We start from the raw sequence: 23672 nt of genomic DNA on the forward strand, positions 1-23672 counted from the left end.
TAAGGTTTTAAGATTAAAATGTGCGACTTTTACTGGCGTTGATTTGTGCGATTTTGTTTTGCTTTAAATGCTTCCTCCTTTTGAGATTAAACTCGAGACTAATACAAAATGAGCAAACTTTCTTAAAAATCGTCCACTTAACTTAAAAGACATGACTTTTGGTTTCTTGCAAAATTCATAAAAGTATCGAATTTTCCTTTGATTCGATTTTCACCTAATAAAGGAGGAATTCGGGCTTTGGTAGAAAAAATGTGAGCTTTATTTTAAACCCCCCCCCCCCTTTAACTTGAAGGAAATTCGGCCATTTTGGCCAAAGGGAGAGAACTTTGCCTTTTAAAATGCACCCCTTATGAAGTTCGGCACTTTCCCAACAAATGCGCGATTTGCTAGAGTTGGATGCCCCCTTTCCTTTTAATGCTCCTTGTAAAACTCGACCCTCTTCTAAATGAAATTCGGACATATTAATGAAAGTGTGCGAACTTTTAGCTTGCAAATTTAACCTTCAAAACATCCATTTTAGCAAAATTCAAACATTTTATAAGGAACATGCGATTTTGTTTAGACGCCTTAGTGAAATTCAGGAATTTAAGACAACTTGCGCGATTTTAAACCCTTTTGTCTTTGCTTATGAATTTCAGGTCAATGGGGCCTTTTGTGAGTTTGGTTTGCTTCTTATTTTCGGCCTAAATGAGCCTTTTGCGCAAATTTACACTATTTAAGTTTTTCGGCTCAAGAGGTAATTTCATGCGATCCTTAACTTGCTTTTCATTTTTGGCCCATTAAGGCAAATTACAATGGGCGCGATTTTGAATTTTCATATAAACTACCAAGTCGGCCCTTAAATGAAGATGAACACCTTTCTTTCAACTTTTTTTGATGAACTTCAAGCGATTTGGGTGTAATGCGATTTTGATTTTGGCGATTTTTGACAAACTTCGACCTTCTTTGCTGGATTGCACGATTTTGGTCCTTTTCGGCCATTTGATTTTCGGTTTAATGAATTGTTCAATAGCGCGATTTTATATTTCGAACGCCCTTCACCTAATGATTTTCGGGCCATTTGAGGTTTCCGCGCGATTTAGGGCCTACGCGATTTTTACTAAGTTTGGAGCTTGGATTTTTGGTTTAAAATGCGTGATTTTCATCTTTGACGCCCTCTTGCCTTAGTGATTTCGGGATGTCCGAGGATTCGGCGTGATTTTTCTTTGTTTTCTTCTGCAAACATCTCTCTTTCTATCGAGGAGACTTCAAAAATGATGGGGGTCTCCTATGAAGCGGGGCAGGTGTGCATAACGCACAACACACTCCTCTTGTAAATTGAAACATACTCAACTATCCACAAAAACGCCACTCTACATGTGAATCAAGACATACTCAAACATCCACAATACAATACTCTAAGGGACTATCAAGACACACTCAACTATCTCTAGCAACAACATTAATCTTTTTTTATCCAAACATAACTATCCGCAATTACAAATCTCAAATTTGTGGATAGAGACATACTCAACCATCCATAGTTACACATCTCCACATATATGGATCAAGACATACTCAAGTACACACAAAACAAAACATTGCCAAGCCCCCTTGCTCCAAGAAGTGGCACAAATGAAGAACTAGTGTCTCTCATGCAATGTACCAACTCTAAGTAAGAAGATAGCTCAAGATGGATAAGATTCCTCTAACCTTCTACATCCTCCAACCTCCTCTTTGTCATCTTTAAGCTCCATTTTCCAAATGTAGCTTGAGTGTCTCCAAAAGATATGTTAGGTGTAGCATGGATGGCCCAAAGAGTACAAGCACTATTTGTAACCATATTCAAAAAAGAAAAACTAGGTGTCATTTTCAACTGATAATGCACAGATAGATTTTTTTAAAAAGGTATCATAGTGAGCTATGAAGTTTTGATTAATCACTTTTGCTAAAAATCACATGAAAAAAAATGAATGCAACTAGTGGGAGTCCAATACTTGGGTAGTGTCCACTTTCAAAGACACGTTTCAACATTTTTGTCTTTTAATTACCTCTTTTTTAAATTTATTTTTCTCCCTCGCCCAAACACATTTTGCAAAAATATATAGGCCCTAAGCTTCACCTATCCTTCTAATCATTAAACTTCAACCATTCCAAAATTTCTTGAATATGAATAAAATAACTATCTTACCTAGCTACATGTTATCAATGTTTGCAGAGAAGAGGAGATCTGCAGCTTGCTCAAACTCCATGGAGGATCAAACAACAAACGACTTTGATGATGTGGCACCTCAAACTCTCAAATCCACTATAGACTTCCAATGGCTTTGCTACCTACACAACTGGAAGTTTATTGTAACTAGATACAATATACAGAGACTGTTATACCAATGCCAAAACAATGGCAGCCAAGATGATTTGATGGGTTGCTGCTTTGTATAACCAGATGTACATGAATATGGATATCTCAAAAAACAAAATAAATTTTTTATTCGTGCCATATGTTCACTTTTCACCTAGAGTTGGGTAGACCACACAATGGAGATTGTTCAGTATCTACAAAAATCATTAATGTTTCTCTAAAAAACAGCAGTTATCTTCACCTAATCAGCATTCCTCTATACACTATAAACTACAAATTGAAACACCACACATTCATTTATGTACCATATCTGATGACAAGTAACTGCTCTGATACCATATTGAAATCATAAGCATAATACTGAGATTGTTAAGCCATGAATACATGGAGATATAACTCTGAATATGTAGAAATATTTATGATTCATTCATTCAAGATAGAGTTTACATTCATATGTACTGGCTTATAAAGCTAGTTAATCCTAAACAAAACTACCCAAACCATCTTACAATAAAGTAACTCCTAAATAACTATTAACGTTATTCAATACTAACAAAAGCTAACACTAATGTTTATTTATCATACTCTACCCTATACTATACACCAACTATCATGATTTCAATGGGTCATTGTTAGATAAAGTCATAAAAAGGACATGGGTAATAATAAGAGACCAAAAGAGAATATGTCCAATAAAGGTTGCAGCATTCTATCTAATGGGTAGATAGATATCAGGAATGGGAACCTAATTAACTTTCTAGTGGCTTCCAATGGCACATTGGTGTTCTTGAAGTGCGTAGATGCCTCAAACTAAGTCAAGAATGCAAAGACTTTGTGCAAATTGTTAGAGGAGCAATACAGGTGGTTTGCAGGGAGAGCATTGTCCAAATTGTCACTAATAATACAGCTGTAGGGAGACTTCCTCAAGAGAGTTATCCCACCATTTTTTGAGCCCTTGTGTGGTTCATTGTCTTGATTAAATCCATGAGGACATTAGGAAGATTGGATGGATCAAAAGTGTGGTTAAAACTTAAAACCACCAGATACATCACAAAATTTATCTACAACCATATTTTGGTGCTTAGCTTGATAAGAGAGCACACCAAAGACAACAAGCTTGTGCGATCACATATCACATGCTTTGTCACAAGCTTTATCACTTTGCAAAGCATTGCAAATATTCTACTTTCTCTCAAGCAAATGTTTGTGAGTGATTGGTGGATGGTATTTTCACATTCCAAAAGGATAGAAGGGGAGAAGGTTGAGGACAATATTTGATCACGTGTTCACCATGAGCACAAAAGATATGCTCAATTGTTGACGAATTTTTTATTTGTTATTTATTTTAATTTTCTTTAAATTTAGAGTGGTGAAGCTTTGGTCAATGTTTTTACATTTGCTTGATGGGGATAAAATGCTGATAGGTTATCTCTATGTGGCCATGGATAAGACCAAAGAGGCCATATTCCATTACTAAGTGCAAATAAGAGAAAATAAGAATTCATTTGGCGAATTATTGTTCGTAGATGGACTAACCAACTCCAATACTAATACATGCCATGGGGTACTACTTAACTGCCAAAATTTTCTTCTTTGTTTCCTTTAAAGTTGATGAGGAGTTTATGGTAGGGTTTACCACATGCATAGAGAGGATGACAGCTAAAGAAAGTCCTAGAGACAAAATTCTAGATTAGTTGCAGGTGTACAAGGCTGCAGGGGGAGCCTCTCTTATCTTCATGTGTATGTATTCAAAGGAGTACAATCCAACAACCAACTAAAAATAATTGAGTCCTTCAATCACATACTTCTTTGATAAATGCAATTTTAGCTTAATACCTACCCGGCTATATAACTTGGGGGAGAGGTCTTGCCTAGAAAGATCTCCCCCAGTTCAATCATCATTCATGGAAACAGCAAATTCATTTTGAGCCAGCCAAGCCAGGACAGCAGCAACAATAAGTAATGGGGGAGGAGAGGCCATATTGACAACCTAATAATAATAATAGCAGCTCGAACAGTTCCGTAGTTTGGAACGCACTAAAATTAGGCCCCTAAATTGTTTTACTTAATTCTTATAATTTTTTTTATTATATTATTTGTAGATTTGTGGTGGGAAGATTATGGTGCCCTTTAGACACTAGCCATCTATGTTTTGTGTCATCCCTATAGTGCTTAAGGGTTTGAATGCAATTAAATTGAGAGAATTCACACCAAGAAGAGAAAAAATTTACCCAAAAGTACCTCAATGACCATGTCTTCATCTAATACAACCTTTGGCTTCCCACCCAAAAAGTGTAGGGGAAGAAGTCTCACGATTCCATCAACTTAAATGACATCAATCCATATTCGCATTGGAATGTCAAAGATGTGGGTGTAATGTTCACTGACAAAGATCTTACTGACATGGATAGAGAAGCAGCAGCAAGATGGCCTTGAGGAATGATTCATTCCTGGGCAGTATACGTCAGATTTACCTTCTAATTTTAGGCTAGAATTACTAGGAGGGGTAAAGAAGTCTTAGACTGTAGTTGCACAATCATCAATATTTGAAATTTTGAATTTTGAGACTTTGAGAGATAGTGTCATACGACATGCAATTATTGATTCATGACAAATTGATAATCAAAATATACTTATTTGTCCTCTAAATTCATTTTTTATGTTTCTGATGGATTATTTCAGTTTATTGTTTATTTATGTAATTTATTTTATTTGCCAAGTTTTTTCCTGATTTGGAATCAAATGTTTGTGTTGCCAAGTTTTTACCAAGTCTGGGTTTTTGAGCTATGGCCTGGCCTATTTTCTCAGATTGGAAGGTCATTCATCATTATTAACATGGATAATTTTTTCCTAGCAGGAAAATATCCTTGAACATCTCCATCATTCATGCAAAGGGGAAAGAGAGGAACACTACAGAAGAGGTGCTCAAAACTACGAGTCTGTTGTTTTGGAAACAAAAGGAGAAAACCAGCATTCCAAATATGCCTCAACCTTGGTGAAGGGCTTCTTCTAATCCCTGAATAAATTAAATCAAGCATTAAACATAGCTTTAGATACATAACCATTAAAGAAAACGATATCTAAAGTGGTGTGATTGAGAAGCCAAGATGAAAGCTCAAGGAGCTCTTCAATAAAAAGAACAATAACTTGGAAAATTACGATAATCTTAATTCTTACCAACTCCAAGTGTATATGCAGTAAGAATGAATATTTGTGTTCCAATGGTATTCCTTGCAAGCACCATGGATGCCAAAGGAGGGACAATTCTGGTTATAAAGATTGCACCAAATAAGTAAAGCACATGTCAGAACAGAAATCAATTGGTCTTTCGGTTGTCTTATCTAACAAAGCACTTGAGTGCTACTTGGTTCATTGATTGGACCTTAAATAGCCAAAAGCGTATAGGCACCTTAAGAAGCGTAAAACCAATATAAGTTGTGGAATAGCATCATCTTGTTTCCATGGACTGCAAGAAAACAAAAGAGATTGTACATAAAGTTAACAATTTCACTTTTTCTTGTCAATATATGGCAGAGTTCATTGAAAATCGGTATCTAGGAAATATTATGATGAACCTCCATATTATGAGAAAGGGAAGAGCACTGATCAGGTCAATTATGCCTGTAAATGACACGATATAGTAAAGTCGAACAGGAACGCTGCCACAAAAGGAGAAACAGATACATCATTTCTTCCACATGAAAAATCTGTCTAATATAAAGGTTTACAATTCTATGAGTATAGAATCCTGGTCATTCAGTGGGCATAAAAGTAGCACAATAGTAACAGTCCAGACCTCACCTGTAGAATTTGACGAAGTAGTCTACCACAAAGAATGAAGCACATGTGATCCTTAAAGCTTGAATAGAATGATGAAACTCTGAAGTGTATCTGTTACAAATAACTGAAATCAAGTCCTTATGAATAACATCGGTATCCAAAGAACACATCCTACTGAAGGTTAAATATTATGCATCAATTAAAAATATGTGCATTAGGCCAAAAACTTCTGCAAGTTCAATAACACATACGTTGACCTCACATAAAGGGCAATTAATGTAAGAGCTGCCAAAGATTCCACCTGCAGAAAATCTCACAACCATGTTAAACTGGCAATGAAAATAGAAATTTATTCTCAATATATGATCAAATGATTCTAATGCAAGTATTAGTTATCTAAAGCTGGGAAGGATACTAGAACCAACAAAATCCTGCTACTAACCCACATAAGCAGAGGACTCCATTTTCCACCTCGAATAGCAGCACGAACTTTAATTGTTGGGACTACTTTTCCATAGAGATAAGAATCATGGTAATTGGACAGGACATCCTACATTCCAAATGCAAACATATTAAAATATAGGAGCTTGAAATTGCAACAGACATGATGAAGTGCAGGTTGGTTGAAACAATACTGTGTTTGCATGTATAATCTTATCCTTCCTTCGTTTCTTAGGCTGAAGAAACTTTTCTTTAATACTCGAATTTCTGATATCAGATTCTATTCTCCCTTGTGGAGGTTCAAATTCAGGGTGTTGTATAGGTTCCTTCTCTTCATCATCAACAATTGGAATGCATTGACCACTGGCAGAAATAAGCAGTGTTCGGGAATGGGTAAGTTTCCTCTCTCTAGAAGAATTGTATCCCTCAGGTTGTTCAATTCCTGGTTCATCTAGGGTTTGAACACACACTTCTAACGAATTCTGATCCTTGAGGCTTCCAAGTTGGCTTCCACCAAAAGAAGAGCATGTTAGAGCTAAGTATGTTGTACAAAAACCATCTTCTAACTATAACAGATGGAAGATTAAATTACTGAATATGCATATGTATGTATGTAAGCATAAATATATATATCAACCAATTAGGCAAAGAGAGTTTAAGTTCAATATTATTATTAAAAAACATTGAAAGCGTGAAAAAATCAATTTTCATAAACATCAATAATTCATTTGATTGACAATTATTCAACCGCTATGTAAACTATTCAACAAATAGTGCTCTATAAATTATACAAAGTACATGAACACACCTGTATGTGATGGAGATAAAATAGGAAAGTTGTTCAGCTAGAATAAATAATTAGTTAGATGAACTGCAGAAAGTTATAATTTATCACAGCAGTCAAGAGTAGGGGTAGTGGCACATATCCTTTGCACCATCCAATGCAATCTGCAGGCTATCTGGCAGTTGCTTGCTAGTTACAATTAATGTTCCTCAGCTATCATTTCATTTTTCTCTTTTTAAGAAAATTATATTGGGGTCTTGCATCTAGATTGGGTTCAAGTGATGCAACAGTTGCATTCTTAGTGGTATAACTATAGGCTGAGAGAGAATAATCTCTATCTTCTTTGTCCAAGAGTTAGCTAAACTACATAAGTGTAAAGAAAGGAGAAGATTGTTCTATTCTCAACAGCCCGAGACATATGGTGGCAAAGACTATATGGAATTGGATTCTAGAAAACTATAGGCTGTGAAACAGGGTGTTATGATCCAAATCCCAAGGGGTGTCTAGTAGACAACAAGTGAATGAGAATAATCTATGTTATGGTCGATGAAGCATGTAAAAGTGAAATGATCAATTTTATAGAAAATCAATGGAGTGCACAACCAAGTTATAACACAAGCATAGTTTGAGGACTCGGCAGCCCAAAATAGGACTCGGACTCGGGAATTGGCAAAAAACTCGGCTAGGACTCAGCAAAGAAGAAAACCATAGTTTTACAAAAAAAAAAATTTATTTAGAGAACATCGGAGTCTAATTGATTATCAATTTGTCACAATTCAAACATTACACATGTTATATGATCTTCAAACACTCAATATTTGAAAGTTCATTCGAATTTCATAATTTCATACACATAGTTTCAAAATCAAATGTATAACAACATCAAAAGTTTATAAATGTTTAGATACAATGATATGTCAAAATGAGAAAAACAACCAAATACAATCTACATCTTTCTCTTTCCTCTCCTAATGTAACTCGATTTTTCAGACCTCGAACTAGAAGGTGCTACTTCTATGATATCTAAATGATGATGAATTGTTTCTTGATCTTCAAAATATTCTTCATCCCCCTCCATTGCACCCAATTTTGCTGGGGCTTTGGGAGTGGAGACCCTAATGGGTTTGAGGGGCAGCAATGATAAGCTGCACAAAGTGTTAGATATGAGAAAAACCCAAAGATAGAAGGGGTGCGGGGAAACACACTTGCATTTCCCTGCAAGCAATGATTAAAAAAAGGACGAGTTTAAGCCAAAATATGAAGACATGGACAAGAAAGTGCAAAAAGAAGTGGAAAAATAATGAAAAAGTAAAAAATAACCAATTATTATGTTTGTTGGGCGTGTATATTCATGGGCGAGTCCTGGGTGGGGACTCATAAGTCCGACTCAAGAACTCATGCAAGTCCATGCCCAGGAAAAGAAGTGGAAAAATAATGAAAAAGTAAAAAATAACCAATTATTATGTTTGTTGGGTGTGTATATTCATGGGCGAGTCCTGGGTGGGGACTCATAAGTCCGACTCAAGAACTTGTGCAAGTCCATGCCCAGGACTCGACAAGTCTGTGCTTGGATTTGCCAAGACACGGCTCACAAGTCCATGGCACTTGGACGTGGCGATCTCTGGGACTCGCAAGTCTGCCGAGTTCTGGCAAGTTTTGGCCGAGTCTTCAAACTAAGAACATAAGTATAAGAGGATCCTCTAAATGTAACTGTTCTTCATTAAATAAAAATAATAATAAATAGTTGGTACAATGATTGCTGGAAATAACTTCTAATCAAGAGAAGAGTTTCTGAACTAAGAAAAGAACTTAAAGCTAATTAGCATACTTCTGATGATATTATACATGCATTACAGATTGTTTTGGGTAGTTGGTTGAGAAGTTGAAGCAGTTCAACTTCCAATTCTTGCAAGATGCTAAAGCTGTAATTGATGAGGCGTAACAAAGGCAAAGGAAAGAAAAGAAACAAAGAAATTAATACTAATATCCATGAATGACCAAAAGGATCAAAGGGACTGGAACATACAGCATGTCCAATAGCAAAGGATTAGGGCAGAAAGAGCCCTTGACAGGAAGAATAAACCAAGAAAGTTACAATAGCCAAAAAAAAATATACACACAGGGGCTAACCTAAAAGTAACCCCCACCCAAACTATTACAACTATAAATAGAAAAGTGGGCAGAAGATCCTGCAAAGAAGTAGAAACGGATGAAGACCACCCAGATGGTGAACCAAAATGCTCAAATATCAGTGCTCAAAGGCATGTAGGATGAGCCACTGATATTGTCATCAATCATTGTAGGACTATCAATGAGGAGTCTCTGGATCTTAAAGGTTTTGTGTGGAATAATATTCGACAAAGAAATCATGCCGAGATGTCGCATAAAATTTGGAACCAGTTGGTTCTTCAAATTGCTAGAGTTATTGAGTGTGCATTTGCCATTGATCAAGCACTTCAGCACTACTAGTGCTGGCTTACTATTTTGTGCAGCCAGCATTTGCTTGGTTATGGAGAAAAATTGAATTTGGAACCAAAGGTAAGATTAGCATAGCTGTATAAACTTAAGCTTTTGCTTAAGGAGTTGTGTGAAATTGGTAAGGATCTGTCACCACAAGTTGAGACAACAATTATTGCTAAAATCATGAAAGATTTGACACCAAACTTAAAGCCAAGATGGCACAGAAATCAACACAACTATAGACTTAGCCAAATTTGATTCCGTAAACCAATCATTGTACCCTCTTGAGAAGCAATGACTAATATTGAAACTTCTTCTCTAACAAAGAAGAAGGATCTTATAGTGAGTGTGTTTCAAATTCTTGTCAATAATGCTCATGCTCAACCAGAAACATGTAAACCTAAATTATGTTTTATTGACTATTCAAATTCTGTGTTGTAATGTTCTAGTAATGTCACAAAATAGTATCAGAGTAACTCAAGTTCAACAATGAAGACCAATTGAAGATCAAGGCAATATAGAAGTTATGATGCTACTTCTTTTGTGGATCTGATTTTTACTGATAGTAGAGCTCACAGTGCTAAAGACATGGTCCAAAAAAGCAAGGATATCATGACAGCCCTCAAGGAGAACTTGCAGAATGCTTAGAATAGACAAAAATTGTATGCTGATCGACACACTAAAAGAACGTTTGAGGAAGGTGACATGATATTTCTAAGGTTGCAGCCCTATAGATAATCATCCATCAAGAGGAAGGGAGCAGAAAAGTTGAAACCACGTTTCTATGGTCCTTACTGGGTGATAAGGAGGTTGGGGCAAGTCGCTCGTGAGCTAGAACTGCCACCTAATAGCAGAATTCACATTACATTTCATGTCTCATGCCTCAAGAAGGCCCTTGGGCAGCAAATCACTCCTTCAATGGAATTACTACCACTTGATTACGAGGGGAAGCTAATTATTGAACAGGAGAAAGTTCTGAATATAGGGAGAGGAGGCTCAGGAACAAGGTGATTCCAGAATACTTGGTGAAATGGAAGGCACTGCCACAGAGAAAGTTTTGAATGTGAGGGAGAGGAGGCTAAGGAACAAGGTGATTCCAGAATACTCGGTGAAATGGAAGGGATTGCCACAAGAAGATGCAACATGGGAAGGAATAGAGATTTTTGAGCATCCAAATTCGCAATTGCTTGAGGTCAAGCAATTAGAGGATGGGAGGACTATAATGATCCCAAAATAATTGGGCTAGTCGTATGGCAATTTCCTTAACACCCTGCATTTGAGTTCTTTTCGAATTAAGAATTTTTAATAAATAGAAGATTCCTTATCGAGTCAGCAAACTTGTGCGGGAAGAATTGTTAATAAATAGAAGATTCCTTATTGGGTCAGCAGACTTAAGCAGGAAGAATTTTTAATAAATAGAAGATTCCTTATTGGGTAAACAGACTTGAGCAGGAATTTTATTTAGTATTTTCTATTTTTTGTGTTGTTTCCATTTTGGAGTCAGCCTTGCCTAAATCCGCCTCAAATCATATAAATAAAGGATGTGTTGTCAAAGGTGAGGCAGTTTTTGAAAGTTGAATGTGAAGCCTTAGTGCACGAGCAGAGACCTAGGATGCTACCTTTAGGGATCAAGCAAGGTGGGACGATCCCCCCTACTGTTGTCGTTCTTTTGACAAGCATACACAGTTTGAATCTGATTTGCAGGAGAATTTGCAATGCTATGAGAGAAGTCGTGTCTATATGTTATTATTTTCATCTATCTCAGTAAGATATGGATATAGATGAGACTGACAAACCCAAAGTTTTGCAATGATGTTTTCAAATCTGCTGAATTCAATGAAATGCTAGTTATTGTTGTGTTGATGTGTTTTTCATGCACATGCAAACACAGAATAAAATACCCAAAAGTATCTTATCCAACTCCAAGGTTCTTGTATGTCGGGTCACGACGTGTGGATAATCTCATTGGTTTGATGTGATTATGCTGGAATCACAAGGGGACTTACGTTAAATTGTTGAATGCTTGAATCGCTGGAACTCGATCATCTAATGTTGCAATCTTGTGATACTTTTATTCTAAACTAGCTTGAGTTGAAAAAAGGGCAAAAGGAAAGGGTTTAGGAAGCCTGTTCTAATCCTAAGAATGCAAGAAAATGGGTGAATGATTCAATAGAATCCTACTGGGCGAGGTCTCACCATCAACTTGAACGATTTGACACAAGCTGAGTGCAATCTTCTAAGGACATTTCAAAGATGTTTGAATCATTATCATCAAACATTGATCACCATTCAAGGTAATGCATAAACAATGGACGCATAACAATTTTGAGGTTAAGCCCATATCATTCCAGTTGACCACACAAGGCACACTTACAATCAACAAGAGGCTAGTGGTATAGACTAAACGGATTCCACGCAAATGCATTCAACAATTTCCTCCACTCAATCTAATCAACATGAAAGTAAATTGAGAAGTAAAGACCATGCAAGTTGTTGAAGTAACAAATCAAATTCACCATAACTTCAATGAAATCAATTGCTCTTTACAACAAGGTTTGACAACAATCTTTGCCTTCTCCTAATCCAACTTCTATTCTAATTGCTATTCGCTATTCTATTCCTCTATTCTATTGCTATTCTCTTCTAAAACTATCTATTCTTCTATTATTAACCTTTACAAATGAGGAGCTTGAGCCTTTTATAATTCTCTCAATACAATTCAATGGCTCGGATCAATTTGAGATCAATGGCTGCGATTTTACAATGAAAACCCTAGTTAGGGTTTGTTACAACAGACTCTATTCTGGCCAATGATATAATTATAACACTTTGACACATGTCATCTCTGGAATATTCAAACAATGGATAATGGGGGTAGGTACCTCGAAGTTTGTGTCATCATGGACAAGTCAGGTACATTGCATCTAGGCATGTTGATGTGGAACTCCTTGATTTGGTGAGTAGTGACTGGGATGATGACTAGGATACCACTTTAACTTGCACTTGTAGACTTGATTCATCATCATGAATGAATATCATTGTCCAGCTTCAGCAGTGATGATGATGATCTTCTGACTTTGATTAACTCTTCTGAAACTATCCTTTTGAATGCCTTAATCATGGAAGTGCAAGGTATAAAGTTTGACTTTCTCTTAGTTTTGTAGTATTGAAGTTGTCTTGGAACGAACTCTTGATGGCACAACTACTTCTCTACTTTGGAATTCCTTCTATGTGACTCCCTTCATGTTGTTGGTGTTGTGGATTGTGGATCATGTCCTTGTGTAAGTGAATGCTTCTTGTGTAATCACCTTCTTATGAAGTTCCCTTGAGGATATCTTCCTTGTATCTTGATCTTGATGTTGAAATTTGTTCCTTGAGAGACTTGTTTCAATCCTCCTCCAACGTGATCCCCTTGATTTCTTTCTTCATCTCCTACAAAACAAACAAATGAGCATCAAACACACATGATATATAACCTCTATAATCTCTTAATTTGACATAATTTCTGATTTTGTGTGATTTGCAGGTTTGATAAGAGGATTTAGAGAGAATTTGCCTTCATGAAGGACCACTTGAAGTTGAGGTCGCTCCAAAGAAGGAGCACTTGAAGCTGTCTTCCAAAACGAAGTCTTGCTCACTAATGACAATTCAGATGCACTAAATCACACTCAATCAAGGCTTTAGGGGTAAGTTCACTCTGAGAGTGGAGCACATGAAGTTCGCTCCAACATCCATGCACTTGAAGTTCGCTCCAATTTGGATGCACATGAAGTTCGCTCCAATTTGGATGCACATGAAGTGACCCTCAAACTTGCCTTTCATCATCTTAACTCAAAATTATTCTTTTCTAAGCATCAAATCGGCTCAAGGCAATGATTTTATAAGCAATCTCACATCATCTTGGGCAAATGAGGCAAATTAGTTCTCAATTAGGAGCTCCTAAAGTGAAGTTCGCTCCATGACCCATGCACTTGAAGTTCGCTTCATGATCCATGCCCCTGAAGTTCGCTCCTAAGGCTATGCACTTAAAGCTCGCTCCAATTTGCATGCACATGAAGTTCGCTCCAATTTGGATGCACTTGAAGTTCGCTCCAATTTGCATGCACGTGAAGTTCGCTCCTATGGTCATGCACATGAAGTTCGCTCCAATTTGGATGTACATGAAGTGACCCTCAAAACTCACCTTGAATATGATTTCACCTTTAACTTGAGGCAATAGGAGTGAAATTCGCTCGGAGAGAGGGGCACTTGAAATTTTGGCATAGTTAGTTAAATTTTGCCTCTAGAAGTCACCTCTCACTATAACATATATAAGTCACCCGGATGATCAAGGAAACACCTGCGTTGTTGATTAGACTTGATTAGGGGTTTCTCCATCAATACCTCTTTATATCAGCCCACACACAAGGCTTTACACTTGACTCCTGGCCTCTTGACCATCTATATTTCTTCGATGCAAAGGCTAATAGCTAAGGACTCTAACACTATCCTAGAGAGCAGAAAAAAAAGTGGGGGTCCCCATTTGCAATGGGGCGATGTGTGAATACCTCACAACATGTTGGTGCGTTGCATATTTTGTGATTGATTTTAGAATAGCTTGATGTGTCTAAAGTGTTAGTTAACTGCCTTGATTCAATTAAAAGATAACATTAAACATACTGAAAAATAATTTTCTGATTTCTTTTGTTTTATATATAAGTGGCATATTTCACAACAAGGTCATCACAATCTAGCTGCAGAATAAATGATTAAACTCGGTGGATCTAGTGTAGGCATCTTGGACTCAGGCCTGTTCTAATTTTGTAGCCTCTCATGGAAAAGGGAAGGAACACTAACTAGTGGAACTCGAGAATGTGGTCAGGATCTTGTGGACTGTGACACTTAGCCATCAAGAACTTAGATAAATATAAAGATCATGGTGCTGTATAAAGCCAAAATCATGGTTTGCTATTGAATTGTGCAGACTCTTGAATCTTCCCCTAGTGAGCACTCTTGCATCTATCCTTTTCATTAAATATGCCAGTACATTTCTGTCATTATGTAACACAAATATATGCCATTCTAAACAATAGTTTATGAATGCAAAGAGAGAAAACAATATGAATCCGGGAGAACATAACATCAACTCTGTAAAATTTGTACAAGAATATATGGCTTTCCAAAATTGCATTCAATTCCACATGATGTTTACCAAATAAAAATATAACGTGAAAATGATATAACTTTTACAACAACTAAGAACATTGCATTCTTACTATAATCTAGTAACGGGGACCACTTCAATGGTGGTGTTACAGGAGATAAATTACAATTCAATTATTTCTCTCAATTTATTATATACAATCAAAAAAGAATAGAGCAAAAATTTTAAGAACCTCCATAATTTAGTGAAAATTAATTACTTTTTTTACTTAAAACTGTTTGCAGCATGTTTTTAAATATTAAGCACCAAGCCCTGACCATTTTTGAGGGATTCTATTTAATATTTAATTGCTCCAAACCATTTGACCAAGGCCAGGTATGTAGAACGAACAACATACAAACTTAGACCACCAGAAACTGCTAGTTAATCTATAATAATAGAACGGAGCTCTATTAAGACAAATCAAATTAAACTTGACTCAAGTCCATCCATTTCTCTTTTCTTTAAGTACAACAGTCTAGAGGTGATTTGTTGTAATCTTATCTTTTTGAATATACATAAATGATTTGAAGCTATAAGGCCTCTATACAAACTCAGTTAATAAGGCTAGTGGCTTACCAAAGTCTAAGCAGAGCAACAAAGATACTGTCACACCTATACTTGTTGAGAAAATGTCTCAATCTTGCTGTCGCGATTTTTAAATTACATTATTATTTGGAAAATTGTAATTACCCTCAAGTTGTTATGAAAGTTGCTAAATGCAATTGTGACAACTTCTAAGATGCTTTTTAATAGTCAAAATAGTAAAAGCATGAAAAAGGGGAAAAATAAATGAAAGTTTGCTAAGATAAGGAATCTCTTTCAAAAGGCAGATAAAAACACAAGTTGAAAGAGGAAGCTTTCTATTTTTTGTGATTTGTGCCTAAGTGGTTTTCGAAACCATTTGTGATTTATGGTTTCTCTCACGCCTATTTATTTAGTGCTTGAGTTGAAGGAAAAACATGTTACTCACAGAAGCAAAGAAGTGTTGCAGAGAGAAGTTGTATTGATGTAACTCATTTGAAGGATTAATACAAGTCTAGGATCTCTTTGGATGTGGAATTTTTTCCTAAAAGGGTTTCTCCACGTAATTATTGAGTTATGGTTTGCATCTATTTTGTTATCCATTTCCGTCTTTGATTCATTGTTATTTGTTTATTTGGATGCATAAGATTATCAGCATAATTTCACGGTATGTTTTACCCTATTTTTCAACATATGGTATCAGAGCCAAGTTGGCTTGATTTGAGAATGGGACGCCTTTCATGGAGTGTTTGATTGGGTTTTTTGCTGCAGTGGGAGTGTGTTGTTTCTTCTTGCAATTTCAGATTCAATGCAATAAGAGATCATGGCTAGCTCATCTCGATTGGACATTGAGAAGTTCAACGGTTCTAGATATGAGCTTTGGAAACTAAAGATGGAGGATCTCTTGGAAGAAAGAGATCAATAGATTGTTGTTACTAAAGAGGAGAAACCAAACACTATCACAGATGAAGATTGGAATAAATTAGATAAAAAGGCTTGTGGCACTATTTGTTTGTGCTTATATGATTCTATTCTATTGAATGTTTCAAATGAGATTGTTGCACATAAATTATGGAATAGAATAGGAGAGATTTACCAAACAAAAGAGTCTCATTAACAAGTTGTTTCTGAAAAGAAAGTTATATTTTCTTAAAATGAATGATGGAGATTCGATTGTAGAACACTTAAATTCACTTAATCTAATCTTGAGTCAATTGCAGTCAATTAATGTAAAGATGGAAGATGAGGATAAATGTATTCTGTTATTATGTTCACTTCCTGAATCTTGGGTTAATCTTATTCTTGCAAACAGTGGTTCTTTTTCAGATGATCTGAAGTTGGATGCCCTTGTTGCCACTCTACTTTCAGAAAAAATGAGGATAAAGACTTCAAAGGAGTCTAAAGATGCATTGCATGTACAAGGTAGAACTAAAGAGAAAGGTAAGAACGAGAAGAAAGGTGAAAAAGACAAGTCTAAGGATCATTCTAAGTCCAAGTGAAGGTCTAAATCACTTGGTAAGAGTAGATTGAGGTGTTGGAACAGTGGTAAGCGGGGGCATCTCAAAAAGGAATATAAGAATAAAAAGAAAATGAATGATGATTCCTCTACTGATAAATCCTCTAATGATGAAGCTACTGATGCTTTTATTATTTCTGCTAATATGACTTAAAATAATTCTTGGCTAGTAGATTTAGGTGCTTCCTAGCACATGACTCCTCATAAGGAGTGGTTTTTAGCATATTCGGCTTATGATGGTGGGGAAGTTTTCCTCGGGGACACGGAAAATTATAGGCTGAAGGGAGGTAAAATTGATTTTCAGTGATGGAAGGGTTAAAATCCTTAAAGATGTATTGCACATTCCTGGTTTAGCTAGAAACTCAATTTTTTAATCTAAAATAAATGATTCAAGAGTGCATGCTACTTTTGAAAAGAGTGGTTGCAAGTTAAGCAGAGGGAATTAGATTTTAGCTAAAGGTAATAGGTGTGGCACCCTATTTAGACTCAATGCTTCTAATGTAACTAATAACTTTGTATCATGTAAGCTATGGCACCATAGGATGGACCATATTGGTGAAAAGGGTCTTAAAACCCTCATAAATAAAAAGATGGTTGATGGTTTGTCTGGTTATCCTACTGATTTTGATTTCTATGAACATTGCGTGTATGAAAAGCAACATAGAGTATCTTTTAAATCTGGGAGTACTAGAGCTAAACAAGTTTTGGAGGTAATTCATAGTGATGTTTTTGGTCCTATGGATGTACCATCTATTGGAAAGTCTCACTACTATGTTTCCTTATTGATGATTATTCCAAATATTCATGGATTTAATTTTTGAAGGAAAAATCTGTTGTTTTTTCTATATTTAAAGAATTTAAAACACTTGTTGAGAAACAGACGAATAAAAAAGTAAAGGTTTTAAGAACGGATAATGGTAATGAGTTTTTCTCTAAAGTTTTTGATGACTATTGTAAGCATGCAAGAATTGTTAGGCAAAAGAGAACTCCATATACCCCACAACAAAATGGAGCGGCGGAGAGGATGAATACGACTTTAATGAATTGAGCTAGAAGCATGTTAAGTAGTGCAAATCTTGAACAACGTTTTTGGGCTGAAGCAGTTCACATTGCTTGTTATCTAGTAAACAGATCACCCACTTCTGCTCTTGTTACATCCCATTTATGCCCTAGTTGTTTTTATGCTACTTTACACCATGTTGTTTATGCCCTAGTTGTTTAATGCGATATTTACGTGATGTTAATTGTGCCCTAGGTGTTTTATGTTATAACTGAGTGATGATGCCTTAGATGTTTATGTTATAACTGAGTGATGATGCCCTAGATGGTATTTGTGTTCAGTACAGTGAAATGATGACCTACAACTGTTAAACTAATGTTTTGATATTTAACATGATTATATTTAAGATGTTTTATTTTTTGTTAATAATATTTTTGAAATGTCAGGATTATGACAAGATTTTAGAGCTAACTAGTTGAATTGGCCAAGTGTGTGCAGGAGTTCGTCGTCCTCCGAGAAGGGAGGGGAAGTATCATCAGGTCAGGAGGAAAGGTGAGGGAAAACTCATGCCATCTGGAAACCCCAACCGTGAGTCGGGTTGTCTCATGATTGATCCTGTTATTTTTTTATCAGCCTGTCACATCAGGTAACCCTAATTGGTCTGTTTAGAGGTTTTAGGGTTCCATGGCCCTAAGTCATTGATTGGCTCCCAAGTAAGTTTGTTATTTTATCTATTATTATTATTATTATTAATTAAATTATAAATTGCATTGTCTCATGTTTGATAACGCAAATTTATAAATATATATATACTATTTTAATACGAGCTAAGTATGTAAAGGGAGTTTTATATTTGAAATGATTTTAGAGCACTGCTAAAGCTTACTTTATTTTAAATTATCAAAACTTTATATGAGAGCAAAAGCAAAGTCATTTATTCAAGTGGAAGTATAAAAATATATATATATAATGGTTAAAACACAAAATCATCGAGCAAATCTAAGTATAACCACGGGAGTCATATTTATTTGATATTGAAAGAGAATGAAAAAAAAAGGAAAACATTATCGATCCTTCTAGAAGAGTCGAGAAGGAAGCCATTTTGGCGTGACTCTACTATCTTGCCATGAAAGGAAGAAGGCATGGAAATGGCGTGAGGATGGGCAAGTAAATTCCCGTGATTGAAAGGAATTAGGGGGAAACGAAATAAAACACCTCATTTTTTTGGTGTCATGAAGTATATAGACGGGTTTGAGAAAAACGTTTGGGAGATTCTTCTTCTTTTGGTCACTGGAAATACGTTTTGCTCTGCAAGTTAAAGGATATAGGCTCTCTTCAAACATGGGAACCAGAGGGGGGTTCACTGTGAAAGGCGTTGTGCAAGATATACTCAATTGCTTAATTCCTCATTATTCAGGTCATGATATATTTTCTAAACCCTAACAACTTGAGCATATATTTCTATTTCTTTCCCAATTGAGCAAAGGAAATAAGAAAGGGTTATATAGAAGTACATTGCAGTATGCAATTCTTTCTATACTTGCAATGTGCGTATTAAATTTGAACGTCCTCTTATATCTCTCATTTTGTTCTTAACTGAGAAAGGATGTCAATGCTATTTTGAATACAGCAGGGTTAAGCTGTAATTATTGTTTAAGCTCTCATTTTCTGTTAAAGAAAAAGATGCCTCGTAGCCTTAGCTAAAGAGTAAGAGCAAATCTGAAACTACATACCTGCATACAGCCGTATATATATATATATATATATATATATATAGTTATGTATGTAAGTATACTTTTCTTCATAAGTATGAGAGAATGGATTATAACATATATTCATAATGAGCATAGCTGGAATTAAAATACTAGAGCAGTACTACTCAGAAATAATGATGTTTCACCCAGGAAAATTTGAACTCTTGAGAAACCTGTGTCATTATTATTCTGTTTCAGAATTAAACCAAAAAATAGAAGATTCTTAGCTGTTATAGCTGCCTTTAACAATTGGGAAATAATTCTTTCAAGTGACTGTCAAATTAATTCTGTTGTAAAACAAGAATAAAAAGGGCAAGAGCAATCTTATAGTACTGATATAATGAAGTTTGACATATACAAAAACCATATGAGCAGTTCGAAGGTTCATAGTCAGCTAAATTCCAAAATTGACCAAATCTAGAATATATCACAGCAGGGTTAAGCTTTAATGTATTTTTCATAATTACATAATCACACGCATATATATATATATATATATATATATATATATATATATATATATATATATATATATATATATTCATGGGTGTGAGTTATAGCCTGAAAGAAAGGTGAGTGTAACTGTAAGGTTATAAAGAATGATACCGCTCAGATTAGAGGGTCTGCATACCAAAAGGACTTGTATTATGAAGAAATTACCTTTTTAATTTGAGCTGTCTCAGAATTATCCAAGTCTGAAAAATCATAACAACAGTGAGGCTGATCTATCAATTTGAGATTTACCTTCTCTAGCTCATGTTAAAAACTAAAACCCTAGTTTACGAAGGAAATGGATAAGAGTAGAACGGCTGTACCGTAATGCAATTAGCATATCAATTAAAGAAAATACCCTCAAAAATTGCAATGACAGCAGAGACATGTCGTGCATGGTGTTCATTCCAAACTGAAGGATTATACGGGCAGCTGGCAGCTCTTAAACCATTTACCTTCCCAATCTAGGGAATTAGTTGTATTCTTTAATACCTTTTTACAACTATGTATGAGAAAAATAAAACAAAAACTTCTTATGAGAATTAGTGTTGATAACAAAAATCAAGTAAAACTATTGTGTGACCAAGAGTCTCTATGTGAGTACAGATATGGTCAATTACAAGTTAAAACTCACTTGTTTCTAGACTTATGCCGTAGAACCTTAAATTGCAGTCGAGAAGGGTGTAATTATGATTTCACACTTAAGCGTGATCACGGCTATTGAAAACCTTAAGACCAAGGTGTGATGTCCCCTTCTAGTTGACATCTGTCAGCTGAGTAGATTAGCCTATCACTGACCCTCGTAGGCCAATGAGGTTGGGTAGAGGGTCCTCCAGAGTTTGATTCACCATCTTCAGAGCGAGCACTCCAGGTCTGGTTTTCGTTCGAGGTCTCCAGGACTCCGTTTGAGATACTTTCTATTTTTAGCAGTCCTACTATTTATAGCCAGTAGGTTGGGCAAGGACAGATTATGGTTTAGCAGTCTCCAGTTCAGATGGCAGGCATTTCTAATGAATACTTAGAGAGATATTAATATTTAATTATTTTAATTAAATATTAAATGGCGAACTTTAATGTTTTAATGTTTTAAAAGTCACTTTAAGTTATAACTTAAGTGAGGGTCTATTTCTCATCAGATGGGGCTAGTTTTATATTAAATGGAAAAAGATTTATTTTTTGACATTTCAATAATCAAAAATAAATAATAAAAGTTAAAACATTATTAAAGGCCAAATCGCACCTTTCTTGGGAATCGTGCCAACCCTAAATGGAGATGATTAAAGAAGATTTTAAGTCTTCTTTCATTATGCTGAGTTTTGGATAATTTGCTTTGGAGCTCTGAGAGGAGTTTTGGCCTAGGGTTTCAGCAGAAGATTCTTCTACAGTGATCAGAGGTATCGGTACAGGAAAACGTGGGATTCTTGTGCAACAGCATCAGAGGTTGTGAAATATTAGCTGATCTTTCTCTTTCAATTGGTTTTATCCAGAAACCAAGATTGGACAAATTGGAAAGGGGTTTATTAATTTTTATGCAAAAGATTGATTGCAGCCGCAGAATCAGAACAGAGGCAGGAATAAGTGTGTGACAGATGGGGTTTTGTGCATGTACAGCTTGCTGGTCTGCCGTACCTTTCTTCCTTGAAAAGGTACAATTTTGGCTGAGGAGGAGTCCAAAAAAATCCGAAACAAATGCCAGAAGGGACGCCTTGCCAATGTCTTTCCATCGGGCTAACATGCGAGTATTTCGGGTCAGTTTAAAATAAATGGCAGCTTGCTGTCATAAAATCTGTGTATGACCAGCAATAGGAAAATAAGGGTTTGAACAGAATATAATGGTATTTATCAGTTCTTCTCTAGCTTGTTGTTATTTTTTATTTGAGTATTAATAAATGATGAACGGATATAATGAGGGTGTGATCAGTGTTGTTGAATATAAATTGATTTCCAGCAAATACCATTAGTTGCTTTTTGTGCTTAAGATTGTCAAAATTCTATTTGATGTCATTATTTGCAAAGAACATACTTGAAACGCAACAGGTTCAGCAAAACGTTAGTTGTCTCAGTTGAGGGCCTTTTGAGGTTCTTACAGTGGTATCAAAGCTAAATCCTGCCATCCTAAGGGTTTAGCAATTACATGCAGTTGCAGGAAACGGGTTCACATAGGTATTACACACGCAGCAGAGCCTTTCGTGAAGGAGAACAGAGTCTTAACAGGCAGTCAGATACCATGGGTGAAAGGCATACAGGCAGCCCAACCAGAGGTCACAGAGCTGAGGATGAGGAGACAAGAGAATTTTTGAGGACTATGGCTACGGGGCAGCAGCAGGTTGCTCAGGCTTTACAGGCACTCACCACCATGATGGAGCGTATGAATCCTTCAAACCGAAACAATCAAGAGCCAGAGGACAATAGGAGTGTAGCCAATATTCCTAGACCTCACAGGGTAGCTACACGTATAGTTGACAGGCCTTCAAGGCCTAATTTCTTGGCAAAAGAACCTGAGGATGTTGCCAGAGCTGAGGCAGAGCCTGTCTTTGTTGATAATGTTATGACGGTACATGATGAGTGGAGTCTTCTTCCACCTGATGTGAGGCAGAATCTGAATTTCGATCAGTTCATGAGGCAAAAACGGGAGGTAGAGAGAAACGGGCAAGAGAGGAGGCCTCGGTTCCAACATAAAGATCTTGAGTTTGCCACAAGCAAGCTCACTCTACCTTATTATGATGGCAGCGGTGCAGTTACAACTAGATCTTGGATCCATAAACTGGATACATACTTCACACTGAGACCCATGATTGAAAGGGATGCAATTAAGTTTGCAACCTTACACTTGGACGGTACTGCACATGAGTGGTGGCATAATGGACTCATCACTCTCCAACATGATGAGATTACCACCTACCAGGAGTTCGCTGATTTGTTAGTAGAGAGGTTTGATAAGAAAGACCCCGAGTCATACTTCCGGGAGTTAGCACAGCTGAAACAAACAGGGAACTTGGAGGTGTATGTTTCCGAGTTTTTGAAGCTGTCATGCATGGTGAATAACATGTCAAATCAGCGATTAATAGTTTTGTTTATAGAGGAACTCATGGAACCTTTGAGAGGCTGGGTAAAGGCATTTGATCCCCCAACACTTCTACTCGTCATTAAAAAGGCACGGACTATGGATGTGACAGCCACTCAAAATAAATTTGGGACAAAAGGGTCAACATCTTTCAAAGATAATAGGAATTTCAGCAAAGGGAAAGAAAAATCAGACTTTAGAAATGATTACAAGCCAAAGCCAGCAGCCCCTCCCTTAGATTGAGAGACACTTAACGATCTAAGGCAAAAGAAACTCTGTTTTTATTGCAAAGTTCCATATGATGCCAACCATGACTGTCCTTTGAGGCCTAAG

At 36.2% G+C, this 23672-nt stretch overlaps 1 protein-coding gene across 1 annotated transcript in view; it reads right to left on the minus strand.

The window, feature by feature from the left end:
- Positions 1-2236: 2236 nt before the first annotated feature.
- Positions 2237-23672, minus strand: part of LOC131052281 (uncharacterized) — a 31577-nt gene continuing 10141 nt past the window's right edge. The window contains exons 2-9 of the mRNA XM_057986910.2: positions 6757-7069; positions 6564-6671; positions 6373-6422; positions 6143-6232; positions 5917-6000; positions 5751-5807; positions 5519-5607; positions 2237-2313 (exon numbers count right to left, since the gene is read on the minus strand). Of these exons, the coding sequence (XP_057842893.1) occupies positions 2288-2313; positions 5519-5607; positions 5751-5807; positions 5917-6000; positions 6143-6232; positions 6373-6422; positions 6564-6671; positions 6757-7069 (817 nt within the window). The 3' untranslated portion in view covers positions 2237-2287. The remainder of the gene's footprint in view (positions 2314-5518; positions 5608-5750; positions 5808-5916; positions 6001-6142; positions 6233-6372; positions 6423-6563; positions 6672-6756; positions 7070-23672) is intronic.

This window comes from Cryptomeria japonica, chromosome 1 (assembly GCF_030272615.1).
Source record: "Cryptomeria japonica chromosome 1, Sugi_1.0, whole genome shotgun sequence".
NCBI classification, from domain to species: domain Eukaryota; kingdom Viridiplantae; phylum Streptophyta; class Pinopsida; order Cupressales; family Cupressaceae; genus Cryptomeria; species Cryptomeria japonica.